Raw genomic sequence first — 17,302 nt, 5'->3', positions numbered from 1 at the left:
AATAAGGCTAATAAATTTTAATTTAGCTTTTAAAATGTAGGTCTCTTCTATTTACTATAAAAAGAATAAAAATATTATTAGTGCGTAAGACATATTTAATTATAATAGATATATGTTATAAATATTAATTTTTGTAGAAACTTAAAACAGTATTTTTATCAAATGAAGTATTATTCTATTATGTACCTGTTGTTGAAACAGTCTTATCACAGCCCGGGTAGCTCAGTCGGTAGAGCATTGGACTTTTAATCCAAGGGTCCAGGGTTCAAGTCCCTGCTCGGGCGAAACTTTTTTTGCTTTCAAATTATTATTTTTTATTTTTTAAACATATTATACTAATTTATATATTTATTTTCAAACTTTTTAAATAGAGATTTTGCTATAAGCTATATAGATCTCTATTTAAATAATTTCTTTTTTCTAAAATAAATCAGATATCACTGATATATCGCATCAGAATCTAATAATGTAAATGGTTTTGTATCATTACACTATACATAATTACAAAATAATATGTTTTTAGAAAAATATAGAAAAATAGAAGCAATTCCAATATCAAAAAGTACATTTTTTGATAAAGTTCTAATATGAAAATATTACTCATAATATATTTTACATTAATAAATTTTAGTAGTGCAAATCTAAACTTAAATTTCAAAAGCAAAAACACACCTTTGAAATGTTTAAAAACAATTATGAATAATTATTTTGGATTGGTTGATTCGCAAGATCACGTGATGGTTAAGAGAAATAAACGATACATTGAATTAGATGTACCATTTTACATAACAAAGAGTGAAAATCTAGATAAGTTTTTAGAGAAAATAAATAACAAACCTCAGTCTTATACCTTTTATTTGGACGATGTAGAGCATTTTAATGAAACAATAAATACTATTGTGAATTCGGTGAATTTCAGAGATGCCTTTTACGTGGTTTTTATTTTTAATGAAGATCAGATAATGGGGGTACAGATGATTGCAGACATAATGTGGGAATACAGGTAAATTAGATTTAATATGTTTTTTTAATTAAGACAATATACGAGGGGATCAGCAATATAGCCCAGATGTTTGCTGAATCTGATTTTTTTGGACTTATTTTCCCAGTCGTTGAATATACAGGGTGATCCGAACTGTATTCCGGAAACTTTGGCAGCATATTCTGCAGATAAAAATAAATAAAAAAGTTCGTACAAATGTATGTCCTAAAATTCTTAGTTTCGGAGATACAGGGTGTAGAAATTTAATTTTTATTTCGATTTTCTTCAAATGACTTCTGAAGTAACGTCAATATTTGGATGAGAAATTTGATTTTGATGTCAATACGATTCTTACTTGTAGAGGGCAACACCTACTTATTTTTTAACAGGTTTTTAAAACTACACCCTGTATATGAAATTTGCTTCATAGAATAACATACCGAATAATTCTATGTTTGCTGATTGGGAAAATAAGTACCGAAAATTTTCACTGTCTCCTGAACTGATAAGAAATGCGTGAATAACGCAAAATTTATAAAAAAATAGAATATTGATTTTAATTTTTTTCAGATTACTAAAGACTAAAATCATTGTTCTAAACTCAAACCAAGACATTTTTAAAATCTACAACATCACTATCAATGATTGTGGTTCAACAAGTAACGCCTCATTGATTTATGAATACTCACCTAATCAAAATTGCTCTGTAGACACTTTTTCTTCAAAAATTAACATTAAAGAAGTGTTCAAAAACTGTCCTTTACACATAACTTGGTCTGCCTTGCCTCCATTCGTTAATTTACCAAAGGATCCAAGAGGAGGACTCTTCCTGGACATGTTAGATCCATTTGGCGCAATCTCTGGACGTCTAGTAACTTACAGACCTTACAACCCAACATATCTGGAAGAATTACGATTTATGTACTATGGATCAGTACAGGAAGACCTAGAAAATGAATATGCTGATATATTTGTGGGACCTACAGATTTAGCACTCATGGAACTATTTGATCTGTTGCCTATAATCACTTCTGATAGCCTAGTAATCATTGTACCTACTCCAGTTGATAATTATTGGGATACTATCAAGAAATTAGCTGGGTTTGATAGAGTGCTGCTGTATTTTGGAGCCTTAGGTGCCATGACCTTTACATTTTACCTTTTGGTGAGATCCATAGAACCAGAATTTGGATCTTTTGCCCAGGTAGTGTTTATGTTTTTGGGAACGTATTTGAACGTGGATAGTTTTGTGAAATGGCCTAAAAATAACTATCTCAGATGTTTTCTAGGTGAGTATCAATGATTCATTGGTAAAAAGTGGAGGCAAAAGTGTCCCACCCCTATAACTTTTCTATTTTTTTCAGATAAAAAAAGAGATTTGGATATTAGTGTAGATTGATTGACGTATTCAATTGTTTTTTATCACTTCCTGTTTCATGGGAATTGATTAGAACATTTAATGTTTAAAGAAATGACACTCTTATAGAATATCATATCATAATATGTCAAATTATGACATTTTCGCTTAAAAAAATCTAGAGTGCTATGGTTATGTTAAAATCACTAATTCTTGATCAAGGAGTCTTGGAAAAATATATTTTATCGTCTAATGTTTTTCGTGTTTTGTCCTGGAAGGTTAAAAGATGCCCAAATCGTATTTTTAATCATATCTTAATTTTTTCAAAGAGAACATGGGTGACTCATTAGCATATTTTGAAAAAGCATTTTTTTTGGTACCACGCACTTGGTATTTCGAGTCAAATTGTCGTTATGAACCGCATATTACAATATCAAATAAATCATTTGCGAAAATGTCAAAAGTTGACATATGATATATAATTCTATTCAGAATGTCTATCGAATAATAACTCTGATTTTTTTTCCACAGCGAGTTACGTTTTAAAAAATATTCAGAAATTATTATTTCAAGGAATTTATTACGGGTAGAAAAAATATTGTGCTGGCTTGGCGTTGGTTTCTATGCAATTTGACAAATAAATAAAGCTGTCTCTTTAGTTGTCAGTTTTGAGTCAATATTTTTTAATTCTCTTTCGTGTCGATTGCTGATTGAACTGGAGCCAGAAACGTCAATCAATCCTAATTTATGTCATATACTAATATACCAAATGTCGTTTTTTTATCTGAAATTTTTTTTTATAGGGGTGAGCCACTTTTGAGACGCACCCGGTATACATATGTTTATTAGTAATCTCTTTCTAGCAATGTGTCTGTTAGGAACAATAATAATAATAGTATACACTCAAGCCTGTGTTTTTGGTATATTATTTGAGTCTGTATATGGAAAACCTATCACGAACATGGAAGACTACCTCAAAACCGATATTCCTTTAAAACTAATAAACGGAACTGATGCTTTATTTCAAAGTTTTGGATCAAAGGAATACAAGGAGATGTACAATCGTCGTCAGCTGCTGATCGAGTTTTCTAATCTCGAAGATGCAGCTGATCATGCTGTTGCACAAAGAAATTTTGCCACCATGACAGATATGGGTAAGAAACAATCTCAAAGACTATACCATACCTCTATACAGGGTGTTCCTTAATGACATACTAATAATTTAGGGGGTGATTCTAGGACCAATTCTAAGAAAAAAACTTCGTATGAATGTATATCCTAAACATCTTAATTTGTGAGATACAGTGTGGTAAAATTTAAAAAAAAAACTTTTCTTATAATAACTCTGATTTTATTATAGATTTCTTTATGAAACTTGTGCCTGTTGTGTGGAAATCATTTCTGCATCGGCTGGAAGGAAATTAAGATATAAAACATTTTTTTTGTAAATCAAAATAAGTATTTTGATGCATGGAAGATGTGTATCAAATATAACATCAGGCAGAGATATTTCAAAAAAATAGAAAACTTTTCCACCATGTATCTGAAAAGTTAAGATGTTTAGGACATATTCATATGAAGTTTTTTTTTAGAATAGGTCCAAGAATCACTTCCTTAAATTTTAGCATGCCATTAAGGAACACCCTGTATAAATATCTATCGTGCTATAATCTCACATGAATACGGTTTTTTGTTTCACTGTCTTGGCAGATAAATTGTGTTATGTATTATTATACAGGGTGAGCCTTAAATATGTGCAAATATTTTCAGGGGTAGTATATTTCGACACCAGAAACACGATTATAATATATTTTGCGCAATTTTTTTTTAATTTTGAGTTAAAGAACATAATTCTTGATAATATGGCAACATAGGTAGTAGATTAAATTTACAAGAAAGAAAACCCAGAAAAGATTAAGCAAAAAATAATATTTTTTGTAAATTTTCAAAGAGAATAACTCGGTTATTTTGAACTTATTTGAAAAACGGTAAAGAGAAAATATGTTTCTGTTCTCGAAAATATTTGTACTTATTTAAGACACACCCTGTATAATAGTATGTTCTCTCATTTTAATAATATATTTTCAGCTTACACATTGACGAAACCGAACTTCAACAAAGCCTTCGGTCATTTTGAGGTGTGGAATATGAGGCTGTGTTTTGCTGTCAAAAAAAATCAGTATTACTTCCAACAATTTAATGACTGGTTCTCAATAATCATCGAATCAGGATATTACGAGAAATATAAGAGGCTATACCAGGCGAAAAGTGCATGGAAGAATAATTTAGAACTGGAAAAACAAAACTTTGTTTTGTCTTTGCGAAAATTCTTAGTAGCTTTTGTATCTTTGATGATCGGATTGTTTTTTTCGTCTGTTGTTTTTATTGTCGAGTTGTTTAATTATAAAATATTTAACAAGTATTGCAAATCTAAGAAATAATTATATATCTCTTAATAATATAGTATGATCGAAAAAAAAACGGTGTTAAAGACGGCTGGGGACGATAATCGATGATAATTTTGGCGAGGTCAATCTCTAGACTTCGTTTACTAAAAATTTACATAAAACTTCTCAAAAATTAACATTAATTATAGAAAGGCTAGCGTTTACCAGTGACTTCGTTCGCGTCGAATTAATCATTTGTAATGGCGACGATAAAGCAAAGCAAGAATTTCCATTAACATACAAACTGGATAACATTTTTTCACATTTATGTCTTCTACATTTGCTAACAATATGGCGATATTATTATATAACTTGGTAATATTTGAGGGGTAGTTTCATCTCGTTGGAATTTGACTTTCGAAAAATCCGTTTGCCAAAAATAAGTTTTTTACGTCAAGCAGTTTAAGCAGAATCGTGGTTAAGAAATTACCCAACTTTTTGGAACACCCTGTATGATTTTTTAAAAAAATTTAAAATATGTAAAAAAACCAAATAAATTATGCTTGTCAAGCGTTTTCCCGAAAGACTAACCGTTTTTTAAATAACAAATATTGTAATATTTGAGGGGCGTTTTCACCCTCTTGGAATTTGAGATTCGAGAAACCCCTTCTTATAGAACCTCTACACCCCACAGTCAATCCGTTTGCCAAAAATCCGCTTTAAACGTCAAGCAGTTTAAGCAGAATCGTGATTACACAATATTTTATGAAACACCCTGTATAAATTTATAAAAAATCTTAAAATATGCAAAAAACAAAATAAAATATACGTGTTTAAGCGTTTTTTCGGAAACTTGACCGTTTTTTAAATAAAAAATATTGTAATATTTGAGGGGTGGTTTCACCCTCTTGGAACTGGAATTTCAACAAATCCCTTCTTATCGAACCTCTACACCCTAGAATCAACCTGTACGCCAAAATTGAGCTTCTTACGTTGAGTGGTTTGAGCAGGATCGTGATTAATCAGTATGTCAGTCAATTAAGGATTTTATATGTTAGTATAGATTAAAAAAGGATAGGGCATTACGTTTCCACATGCAACACAAATCTATTTACAAAAAAAAAATTCTCGAATTTTAAACTAAAGAAGAATACGAACCAAGTAAACGACGTCTAGAGCGTGAACTCGCTAAAATTACCATTGCTTCTGATTCCTCAGCCGTCTTTGACACCGTTTTTCTTCGAAAGTATGGTTTTACCGAGAGGTTTTGGAATATTAGTTTTATCTTACTCTGTATATACAACAAGGCATAAATAAGGATATAGGATAGAACTAGAATTGCCTATCTTTTATTATTATTGTTCTAGAACGATAATATTACAAATTTACTACTAGGGCTATCTTCATACATATATTAACCTACGTAGCAATATTTAATTTTAAATTTTATAGAAACAACATAAAGTTTTAAGATTAACACATCTATAAATTTTGGTCATATCGATTTTGATGAAGCTATAAAATGCCTACAGGGTAATCTACATCTCTCCTAATAGAGAGAATCCAAATATATTTTTAATTTCTATATAAACACGATATATCTATAGAATCAATATAAAATTACATTAAATATTGGTATATTCTCAAATAATTATGTTTGTTCAAAAAGGATCTGTTTATTTTTGAGAATAATCTTAAGTAAATACGAAATATTTTCGTATCTCTGAGATCTATTTAATGACAAACATTATAAATTGAGCAAAAAAACCAAATACATATTTATTCCAGGTTATCTATTTTAATAAAGCAGTCATGTGGATTGTTTTTAATATAAGTTTCTTTATCATTTATTCAACATTTGCTAAATTATTGCCAATCCACTCAAACCTGGAGGAAGATCAAGCAATCCTTACAAGAAACCTGATACAATTAAGTTTCAGAAAAAGCATGGTAAATGTATATATTTCCGATTATTCCAACCATTATCCCAAGTCTTTAAAGAACCTCCCTTTGCTTCTTACCAATGCAGAGAACTTGGAAGAATTCCTCAAAGACTTACGGCAAAAACCTCAAAATTATTTTATATTTTTGGACACTCTGGAGAAGCTTAATGACTCCTTGCTTACTATCAGTGAGTCAGGATTGAAACTGAGTACTACCAAGTATTTGGTGGTTACAAATTCCAAAGAAAATTATAATAATCTTGCTAGAATTCTTTGGAATTTTAGATTACCTCAATCAAAGATTATTTTCGTTCATCCAGATAATGTAGAAGTTTATGAATTGGAGATAAAAAATTGTGGGGATTCTGTAGGGGTTCAGCAAATCTTTTCGCTAAGTGAAATGGCTGCTTTTACTACAGAACCATTTTATGATACAAGAAAATCATTCAGGGGTTGTCCTTTATATATTGCATGGAGTATAGTGCCTCCTATGGTAAACTGGATTGATGGACCCTATCCAGGGATATACATAGAGATGATGAAGGTTTTCCAAAGCATTAGCACGAGGAATATAACTTACAGACCCTTTAACGGTATATATACAGAGGAGATTTCACATTCATATTATTTTGGAACATTATTAGATGATTTTGCTGAGGAATACGCAGACTTGTTCCTAGGATCGATAGATCTATACACTACAGAGATTTTTGATATCAGTCCAGTGCTATGGGAGAACAGCATTATATTCCTGATTCCTAGACCTATAAATGATTTTTGGAGAGCATTTATTCCCGAATCAGTGGTTCCAATGTTTTTTATTGGTCTCTCAGTTTTAGTTGGCTCTGCATGGTTGTTATCCTATTTTTCTAGAACAAATGCAGATTTCAGAATATTTTCTTCGTGGTCTAAAGTCATTTTGATTTTTTTTGGAGCTTTGCTGGGTGTACCCTGTATGCATATTCTTCCGAAAACCAGCACCTTAAGGTTATTTTTTGGTAAGTATACAGGGTTGTTCACCACATACGATACGGAGTATTGTAGCTAAACGATGAGATTTTTACAAATTGTAAGTTTTGGGTTCGATGAAGGACTATTAGAGGTACAATTTAAAAATAATTTTACAAGATACAGAGTGTCCCAAATAAGTAAGAAATATCAAAGTTGTATTTTTTTAAATGGAACACCCTGTATATTATTACATTTTTAGTTTCTACGATTAAAATAAAGGTAAATTTGATTAAGGTTTATTATACTTAAACCTTACCGTTTTTGAAATATTTTCAATTTTTGTGAAATTGCAGTAAAAATTTTAAGGCTTCATTTCTCCAAGGGTATCAAAGTTTTAATACTAAATATTTACTGAAGTTTATTTACTGATCAGTTATTGTGTTGCAATAATAAAAATAATACTACCTTATACAGAGTGTCTAAAAATTTATTTTAAATAATTATTAGCTTCAAACGGTAATAACTTGTTTAATTTAAATGGAACACCCTGTATATTTTACGAGAATCAGATGCACAATTTAATTGTCTATAAAATTATATTATACCATTTTTTACCTATCTCTTTAAGTTTCCGTAGAAAATGCATTTTCTTGTAATTTAGAACTTATTTATCAATATACCCATGGACGTATATTTTTTTATAGCAAAAAATACCGAGGGTGTCGTTTAAAAATTAAGTTGCAGTCATTTCCGGTGAAACAGGAAGTGAGCAAAAACAATTTAATACGTCAATTAATCTTAATTATTATTTATGTCATATACTAACATACCAAATCTCGGTATTTTTATCTGAAAAAATAAAAAAGTTATATAGAGGTAAGCCACTTTTGAGAAACACCTGGCATATAAAGCTAATTGTTCTTGAGTTCATAATATGTTTCAGGAACATTTTGGCTCGAGTCCTTCATCGTTTCAACCTTCATCCAAGGTTCCATAGTTGGTTCCTTGAGCGGTTCAGTGTATGGTCCTCCAATCACAAACGCTATAGAGCTGCTACAGTCTAGCATCCCTATAAAGACTCTAAGCGCTATGCAGTTCCTATTTCGAATCGGAAAAGACAAAACAGACGCTGAAATTTTTGAAAGAATCATAGTTCTGGAGAATACCACGTATTTGGAAGATGTAGGAAAGCTAGCTGTGCGCGATAGAAACTTTGCTACTACTTTGGATAAAGGTAAGAAATTATATTTTTTTACATATGTTTTTGATGAGAAATAAATCAAAAAAATATATGACTCACTGATTAATCACGATCCTGCTCAAACCACTCAACGTAAGTAGCTCAATTTTGGCATACAGGTTGATTCTAGGGTGTAGAGGTTCGATAAGAGGGGATTTTTCGAAAGTCTAGTTCCAAGGGGGTGAAACCACCCCTCAAATATTACAATATTTTTTATTTAAAAAACGGTCAAGTTTCCGAAAAAACGCTTAAACACATATATGTTATTATGTTTTTTTTACATAATTAAAGATTTTTAAAAAACTATACAGGCTGCTTTGAAAAATCTGGTCATTGATTAATCATGATCCTGCTTAAAGCGCTTGACGTAAATAGCTGATTTTTGGAAAACGGATTGATTTTTCGAAACTCGAATTCTAATAGGGTGAAACCACCTCTCAAATATTAATATATTTTTATTTAAAAACCGTTTTTAGGTTAGGTGTTTCATAAAATACGACAATTGAGTAATCACGGTTCTGAAACTGCTTGACGTTTAAAGCAGATTTTTGGCAAACGAAGTGACTGTGAGGTTCGATAAGGAGGGGTTTCTCGAATCTCAAATTCTAAGAGGGTGAAAACGCCCCTCAAATATTACAATATTTGTTATTTAAAAAACGGTTAGTCTTTCGGGAAAACGCTTGGACACCCATAATTTATTTTGTTTTTTTAACTATTTTGAAATTTTTTAAAAAATCATACAGGGTGTTCCAAAAAGTTGGGTAATTGATTAACCACGATTCTGCTTAAACTACTTGACGTAAAAAACTTATTTTTGGCAAAAGGATTTTTCGAAAGTCAAATTCCAACGATATATGTATATACAGGATGTCTCAGATTTTAATCGGGAAAATTTAATAGACGATAGAACTTGCAAAAATAAAACAAAAATTTCATATCAACTTGTAAGATTTAAAGCTTCCTTTTCGAGATACAGGGTGTTAAAGTTACTTAAAAAAGATAAAAAAATTACGATATTTGAAAAACTATTTAATCGATTTTGGTATAACTTGACCCGTTTATAATACTTACTATGGGACTTAATTTGATGTAATTAGATTTAAGTTTAATGGCCAGGGGCGGCGGTGGGGCATCACTGTTAAATTATTTTAAAGGAAAAAATAGGCACGCCACTGCTTTTTTAGAAGTTTTTATTTTTTGGATTTAGTAATTAAAAATATTATTTTTTTGTCTCCTGACTTTTTTGTCTATCTTGCTTTACTTCTTGCGAAAAAAAAAAAATTCTAATTGGTAATTAATATTATAATTAGTATTCTAATGGTACCCTGTATCTCGAAAAGGAAGCTTTAAATCTTACAAGTTGATATGAACTTTTTGTTTTATTTTCGCAAGTTCTATCGTCTATTAAATTTTCCCGATTAAAATCTGAGACACCCTGTATATCGCCATATTGTTTTTTCTCATGCTGACATAAATGTGAGAAAATTTTATCCAGTTTGTATGTTAATGGAAATTCTTGCTTTGCTTTGTCATCACCATTACAAATGATTAATTCGACGCGAACGAAGTCGCGGGTACACGCTATTGATACTGGGTGTTTTCTTTTCAGGCTTCTTGACTACCAGACCCAACATTTTGAAATCTTTCAGCACATTCGAAGTGCTTGATCTAAAACAGTGCCTGGCCATGCCAAAAAACTCGTATTTCTCCAAGCAGTTCAACGAATGGTTTCAGAGAATCCTGGAAATCGGGATCATGTCCAAGTATATAAACCTCTACGAGTTTTATTACGCCCTGAAACAATACGTGGAGACAGAAAAAAGAATCTACACTATCAATTTGAAGCATATCATGCCAGCCTTTGTGATATTGTTAACAGGATATGCTGTATCATTTGGTGTGTTTGTTCTGGAAATGGTTTTTAACCAGTTTCAAAAAAGGACGAAGACGTTGTTTAGAAAGACATACAAACACAGATATTTAAATTAATTATATTGATTATAATTATTTAACAATTTTTTGATATTATAAGTTTAATAACTCAAGTAGTCAAATATAACGATTTCTATAGACTTTTTTTACCTAAAAATGTCTTAAATGTTTATTTTTTTACTTTTAGTAGTTTTATACAGGTACGGACGAAAAGTTAATACTCTTCAAACCAGTTAAAAATATGTAGCAGGCGCCCCCTACAAAGAGGTGTCTTACTGACATCAAAATCAGATTTCTCATGTCAATAAACTCCCAGACAGTAATTTTCATCCAAATATTGACCTAACTTCAGAAATTATTTGAAAAAAATCGAAATAAAAATGTAACTTCTACACCCAGTATCTCCGACAATAAGCATTTTAGGACATACATTAATACGAACTTTTTTACTTATTTTTATTTGCAGAATATGCTGCCGAAGTTTCCGGAATACAGTTCGGACCACCCTGTATATTTAAATCTAGAAAAATATTGAAATATATAGAAAATACTTGAACAGAAAAAATGTTTTTCTATTCTTTTTGGCACTAAGACTACTCTGGACTAGATCTACTTTGTTTAGGCGAAATGCGAACCTCAGTCCTCTGCCATATCATTGTCAATGGCCTACCGACTTGGCAAGTGTTTAAACCCACACCAAAAATTTAAAATGATGTTTAATAATTATTTGTTTCTAAATTTTATTTGATTTTTTTTTGCTTTATGTGAAAAATAGGTACGAATAGGTATGGTATGCCGTTTAATAACTGTACGTATTTCCTTAGACATATTAATAGGATTATTTTAGTACACCATAAAACAACTAAAATGAGTTTACTTACAGCCGTAAGTGCCTAAAAAACGTTAAAGTAGTTATCTTTTAATTTTACCGATCTTCACAGTAATGTCCTACATAAAGGTAATAATAATTTTATTTGTGTGCTTTTAAAGATTTTTTTTATTAATATACATTGTATATAACATAAAAACAATAATTTCTAAATAAATATAAAAGAAAATCTCACACCGTTTTATTTTTGATGGTTTGATTGACCAAACCAAAACTATTATTCTTAAGCTATTTTTTTTAATTGCTTGTAATTTTTATAACTGTAACTAACAACGATCTATAGAAAAAAATACTGAAGTAAATTTATCTAATTTAAATCGATTTTTATCGTTTCCATTAGAATAATTTAAGAAAATAAGCAATAAAAATAATTCAAAAGCCTACGTAAAGTCGTTATAATACGTCATTTATTTTACAGAAAATTTATTTTATGTTTAACTCTTTTCCAAAACTATCATTTAATATATTTAACAAATAATAAATAGTGTAAAAAAAATATCAATCAAAAGTTGTTTTTTTCATATTTTATCATCATTTTCAGCTTAATCAACTATTTACAATTGGACTCTATGGATGTGAGAGCTGGACACTGGATTCACAGACCGAAAAGAGAATAGAAGCCTTCGAAATGTATGTATACCGACGGATGCTGCGAATCTCATGGGTACAAAGGATCAGCAACGATGAAGTACTCCAGCGCATGCAGAAACAAAAAGAGATAGTGAACACCATCAAGGAAAGAAAAATGCAATACCTGGATCATGTGATTAGAGGTGGTAGATACGAAATACTGCGCCTCATAATAGAGGGCAAAGTGCAAGGGAAAAGATCAGTAGGAAGACGATAGAACTCATGGCTAAACGATTTAAGGAGATGGTTTGAACGCTCGTCTGCGGACATCTTCCGGGCTGCAGTTTCCAGAGCCACAATTGCCATTTGGATCGCCAACAACAACATTTGGATCGCTGTATATACAGCTTTGTGGATATATCACCCTGTATATAACATCATAATATTTATTAATAGTGTTCATAAATTCATTTATGAATGACTATTTTTTTTAATTTGATTTCTATAGAGCAGATCCTAATAAAAAAATGTAATGTTTACCCAAAAATCAGAAGAAAACTAATAACTCTGTATAATTTAAGATGTAGTTTTTCTCGGTCAAATTTCCTGAGAGGTGAAAATACCCATCATGTCATTTTCGTTGGTTTTTACGAATTTTTAAATTTTTTATTACTATAATAAACAATAAAAAAAATTGGCGGGGGCGTTTTTATATTTGATCGCAATCATGTTACATTCTAGCGGTATTTTTGCAGAAATATATATAAAATATATGCAAAAATCAACGATAAACGTATTCTGCTTTGTTCTAAAATTACGAAAAATAATGGGCGTTTTTTAGTAATAGTCAGCTTCAGTATGGCTGATACAAAAAACAAAATTATAATTTATTTTTACCAAAAACAGTTTGAATGAACTCGCATGGATAATATAATGCGGAAAAAAAGGTTAACGAGTATTTTCATTAGTAGACTATACAAAGTGGCCAAAATACTTTTCAAATAGTTTCTACATATCTCAGACAATTTATAGTAAAAACAGAGAAATTTTTGTAGTTTTAATTTTACTGATTTAGATATTTTGTTAGGTCAACATATTTTAATAATTTTTTTTGCAACCGATAATCTCTGCAACAGATAATGATCTTTTATAAACAGAAAATGATAGAATTTAATGTGCCTATTAATCTTTTAAAATTTATTATCTTCCCAATATAGAATTTGGCTGTATAAAAACCAAGATTTTTTTAAATTACAGAGATGCTTGTCTGTTCCTATATTCTTCTTGTACCGTTAAACTTATTTAGAGTTGGTAGGAGTTCTTAAAATATAAAATAAAGCACACCGAACCACAAATCGCATGTATCTTCGTTTTGTGCTAATATTCAAGCGATCTAAGATGCTCCTCCTAGTGAATATACAATTTGTGGTCAGTAAAAAAGCTTTTAAAATTCTGTAGAGTGTGAAAACCTATTAAAACAATAATAAAATGCGTTGCTTTGATAATTTATTTTGATTGTTTTCAAATACTCGGAAGATTTATAGTGTTGTTAATTGTTGGTGGGTGATTTAAGATGAGTTCTTTTGATGTAAATAAGTAAAGAAGAATGGTAGAGTGATTTCACAGTCAAAAAAGATGCCACAAAGTATTTAATTTGTCAGAGTTTTTCAAGAACGATTAATTTCTCTAAAATTCTGCATTTTTTCAGATATAGTTTTGAAAATTTAGTATATTTTTTTATTTATTTTTCAGAATATTACAATGTTTTGGTTGTTTTGTTTGGCAAAATCCAAACCTTTAATACAAGGCAGACTTTCCTTGGCAGAACCAACGAATTACTATTTCCGTGATGCGAATGGTAAGAATTTTGTTTCATTAACATTTAAAAATAAAGTACTAGAATGATTATAGTAGATTATTTTGGACTAATCCAATTTTTTTACTAGACTTTTATCTTAAATAATTTTTTAATATTAATTTTTTACTTTTTTTAAAGTAATATCACAGATTAGGTATCCTATAAGTATACAGATAAAATGCGGCGTGCTATGTGCGCAAACTAGTAACCTAACTAGCACCCGATTCCGAAAATTGGAACCACGAAAAATAATGAAGAAAAAGAAAAGTTTATAATCTGTATAATCTGTGGTAATATCCTGTAAGTTATTATATATCGAGAAAGTATGGTTACACTCGTTGAATTTGACACTTTATGTAAAGTGCTCCTCTTTTATGCCTAGGCGTTAAAATTACTTTTTTATATTGTCAATCACGTCGCAACAATTAACACTTTTGTGACGTATAAAGATAATCATATAGTTATATATGTAGGTCCGGGAACTTATGCTTTTGGATATGACGTGGACGATCCAGAAACGGACAATCTTCAATTTCGGGATGAAGAACGTCATGCCAATGGCACAGTAACTGGAAAATATGGATGGGTTGCACCAGATGGACAGGTTTATATGGTCAAATACATATCAGATAACTTTGGATACAGGTAACTATTTTTAATTTTCTTGCAGAGTTTAGATAATGTTTTATTTTGTATTTCAAGTATTTTACTCAAAAGTAACAAAATAATAATAAATAAACTAATAGCCCCTCTAAATAATTCTTTTAAAATTATTATTATTTTTTTGTTATAGGGCAAAGGTAGAAACTTTACCAAACTTCAAGAAATACAAAACTAGAAGATTTAGGACATCATTTAATAATTTATTCTAATTACCAGGTTTATTTATTTTAAATACATCAAAATATATTTTAAGGTTGTTCTAAAATTGTGATATTACTTAAAACTATTTATTTATACTATATTTTATTGCATGAAATTATTTAGTCATCTTTAAGTCAATTTTCTTGCCATAGAAATAAACAAATCATATAAAATAAAGAGTCATTTTTGTATTATTACTGTTTTTTTCTTAAGTGCTTCTTTATTGACAGTAATATAAAATCTATTAAGAACAAGACACATTTCTAATAATAATTTCAAAGAAATGCAGTAAGCTTCATGATGCTTGTGTTGACATATCAAACAATATTGTGCTTTATGTTCATAATAAATACAAATTCATTTTTAATTAATCATAATAATCAAACTACAACATGTTTAAACGATTTTTTAAAGACTTATGTTCAGTATGATACAAATATTTTGATTAAATTTGAACAAGATCATAATGAACTGGTTCCAAATTTACTATGTTATATTTTTAACGAAAATGGTTTGAATGAGTTAACAAAAAATATCGAAAATATAGGAAAATTTATTAGTTCTTTTATATTTTTAAACCCCAACTTTAAAAAATTGCAAAATGTTCTGTTGAATATCAAAAATTCCCAAATAAAATATATTTCTAAAAAGTTTATAATAATAATAAAGAAAGAAGTTGATGTTTCCGATGTTGCTAAGTTGTTATTTCAATATAAACTTTATTATTCTATGGTAGTTAAAGAAGTTGAACCGGATGTGGTATTTTATACTGTAAAATCAAGAAACAATGGGTTTAAACAAATTAAAATAGGTGATTGTGGTTCAAAATACAAGGATATTGTAGGCAAAATGCAAAAATACTCTGAAATATATCCTAAAGATACTACATTGAATGTAATATGGAGTCTAATGGATCCCTATATTATTGATCCAGATAATGATTATCCAGGTAAGAAAAAAGTAAATAAAATCAACTACATCCATAGATTTTAGTATTCCGCTAGTAGGAATAAAACTTTTTTATTCCATTAGTGTCTAAAATATCACTTTAAACGACTTATATGAGTAAATAACACTCCCATTATTGTATGATTGTGTATAAAATCGTCTTGTATAAAAAATAACTATTTTTTATATTATAGGTATCACAGTAGATGTTTTGACATCCTTCAAACACACCAGCCCAATAAAAATCCATTTCAGACCGGCAAATAAAATCTACAGGACAGAATTTGTCTTAAACTACACGTTCAATGCTGTCCAGAACTCATTTGACAGCCACTATGCTGACATTTACGCTGGTGCAACTGACGTAACCATTGGCAGACAGTTCGATATGAGTCCTCTAATTGACAGCAACCCGTTGTACTTTTTTGTGCCCAGACCAGTGAGGCAGTCTTACATTGAAGTGATTTTCAGTGCCCTTGATTACAAGACTTGGATTTGTTTGACCGGGATTTTTTTGGTTTGGACGAAAATTTTTGGTTTGTTTGCCAAAAATTGTGATGAATTGGTTATGTTTCGGTCATTTTTGAACAATATTTTTATGTTTTTCAGTTATGTTTTGGGGTTTTCGTACAAAAATCAAAAACCTAAGAGACTTACTGTCAGAATTTTATTAGGTATATATTTTTTGTCTATTTAAAAATCTATTTTTTTAAATAACTTGATACCACACACTTGGTATTTCGAGTCAAATTCTCGTTATGAACCGCATGTTATAATTTCAAATTAACCATATTATGCGAAAATGTTAAAATTTGACATATGATATGTCATTCTATTCAGAGTGTCATTTTCAATCAAATAAAGTAGAAATATACCAAGGGTGCCATTTAAAAATCAAAAGTTGTAGGCATTTCCGGTGAAACAGGAAGTGACCGAAAATAATTGAATACGTCAATCAATCCTAATTTATGTCATATACTAACACACCAAATATCGTTTTTTTAACTGAAAAAATAAAAAAGTTATAGGGGTGAACCACTTTTGAGACGCACCCGGCATATAGCATAGTTTTGAATTATCACTCATAGCATTAAGTAACTTTTTTTTAATTTTAGCAAGTTATTTAATCTTCTCCATTCAACTGTCAACAACAATTCAAGGAAAATTTATAAGCGTCATGTCAAATTCGCCATACTTGCCTCCAATCACCAACCTCAAATCACTAATGGCGTCTAGAATGCCTGTCAAATTATTTGACGTGTCTAAATACGCATTTACAGATGTAGAAGATCCAGATGTGAAACAATTACTGGCAGTATACCGGAGTGTCTCTCCAGAAATAAGTGTATACGATATTTGTATGGAATGTGTGGAAAAAAAG

General features: G+C 30.0%; 2 protein-coding genes and 1 non-coding gene across 3 annotated transcripts; all 3 read left to right on the top strand.

Annotated features, from left to right (window-relative positions):
- The first annotated feature begins 211 nt into the window (after positions 1-211).
- On the top strand, positions 212-284 carry Trnak-uuu. Its single transcript has one exon. It is a non-coding gene; the product is annotated as a tRNA-Lys (tRNA).
- A 440-nt stretch (positions 285-724) lies between these two features.
- On the top strand, positions 725-4,846 carry LOC115876331. Its single transcript, XM_030892067.1, has 4 exons — positions 725-1,003; positions 1,553-2,271; positions 3,203-3,493; positions 4,428-4,846. The coding sequence occupies exons 1-4, from the start codon at positions 738-740 to the stop codon at positions 4,778-4,780; spliced, it is 1,629 nt and encodes a 542-aa protein (XP_030747927.1). The 5' UTR covers positions 725-737; the 3' UTR covers positions 4,781-4,846.
- Positions 4,847-13,431: 8,585 nt separating this feature from the next.
- Positions 13,432-14,981, top strand: LOC115876330. Its single transcript, XM_030892065.1, has 4 exons — positions 13,432-13,679; positions 14,004-14,109; positions 14,583-14,754; positions 14,903-14,981. Exons 1-4 carry the CDS (start codon positions 13,611-13,613, stop codon positions 14,979-14,981), a joined length of 426 nt encoding a protein of 141 aa, XP_030747925.1. The 5' UTR covers positions 13,432-13,610.
- The last annotated feature ends 2,321 nt before the right edge of the window (positions 14,982-17,302 follow it).

The sequence above is a fragment of the Sitophilus oryzae genome, unplaced genomic scaffold, assembly GCF_002938485.1.
Source record: "Sitophilus oryzae breed Bouriz unplaced genomic scaffold, Soryzae_2.0 scaffold_1430_pilon_pilon, whole genome shotgun sequence".
Classification (NCBI taxonomy): domain Eukaryota; kingdom Metazoa; phylum Arthropoda; class Insecta; order Coleoptera; family Curculionidae; genus Sitophilus; species Sitophilus oryzae.
Note: the sequence above shows the minus strand (reverse complement) of the source record. Positions and strands in the feature narration are given on the sequence as shown.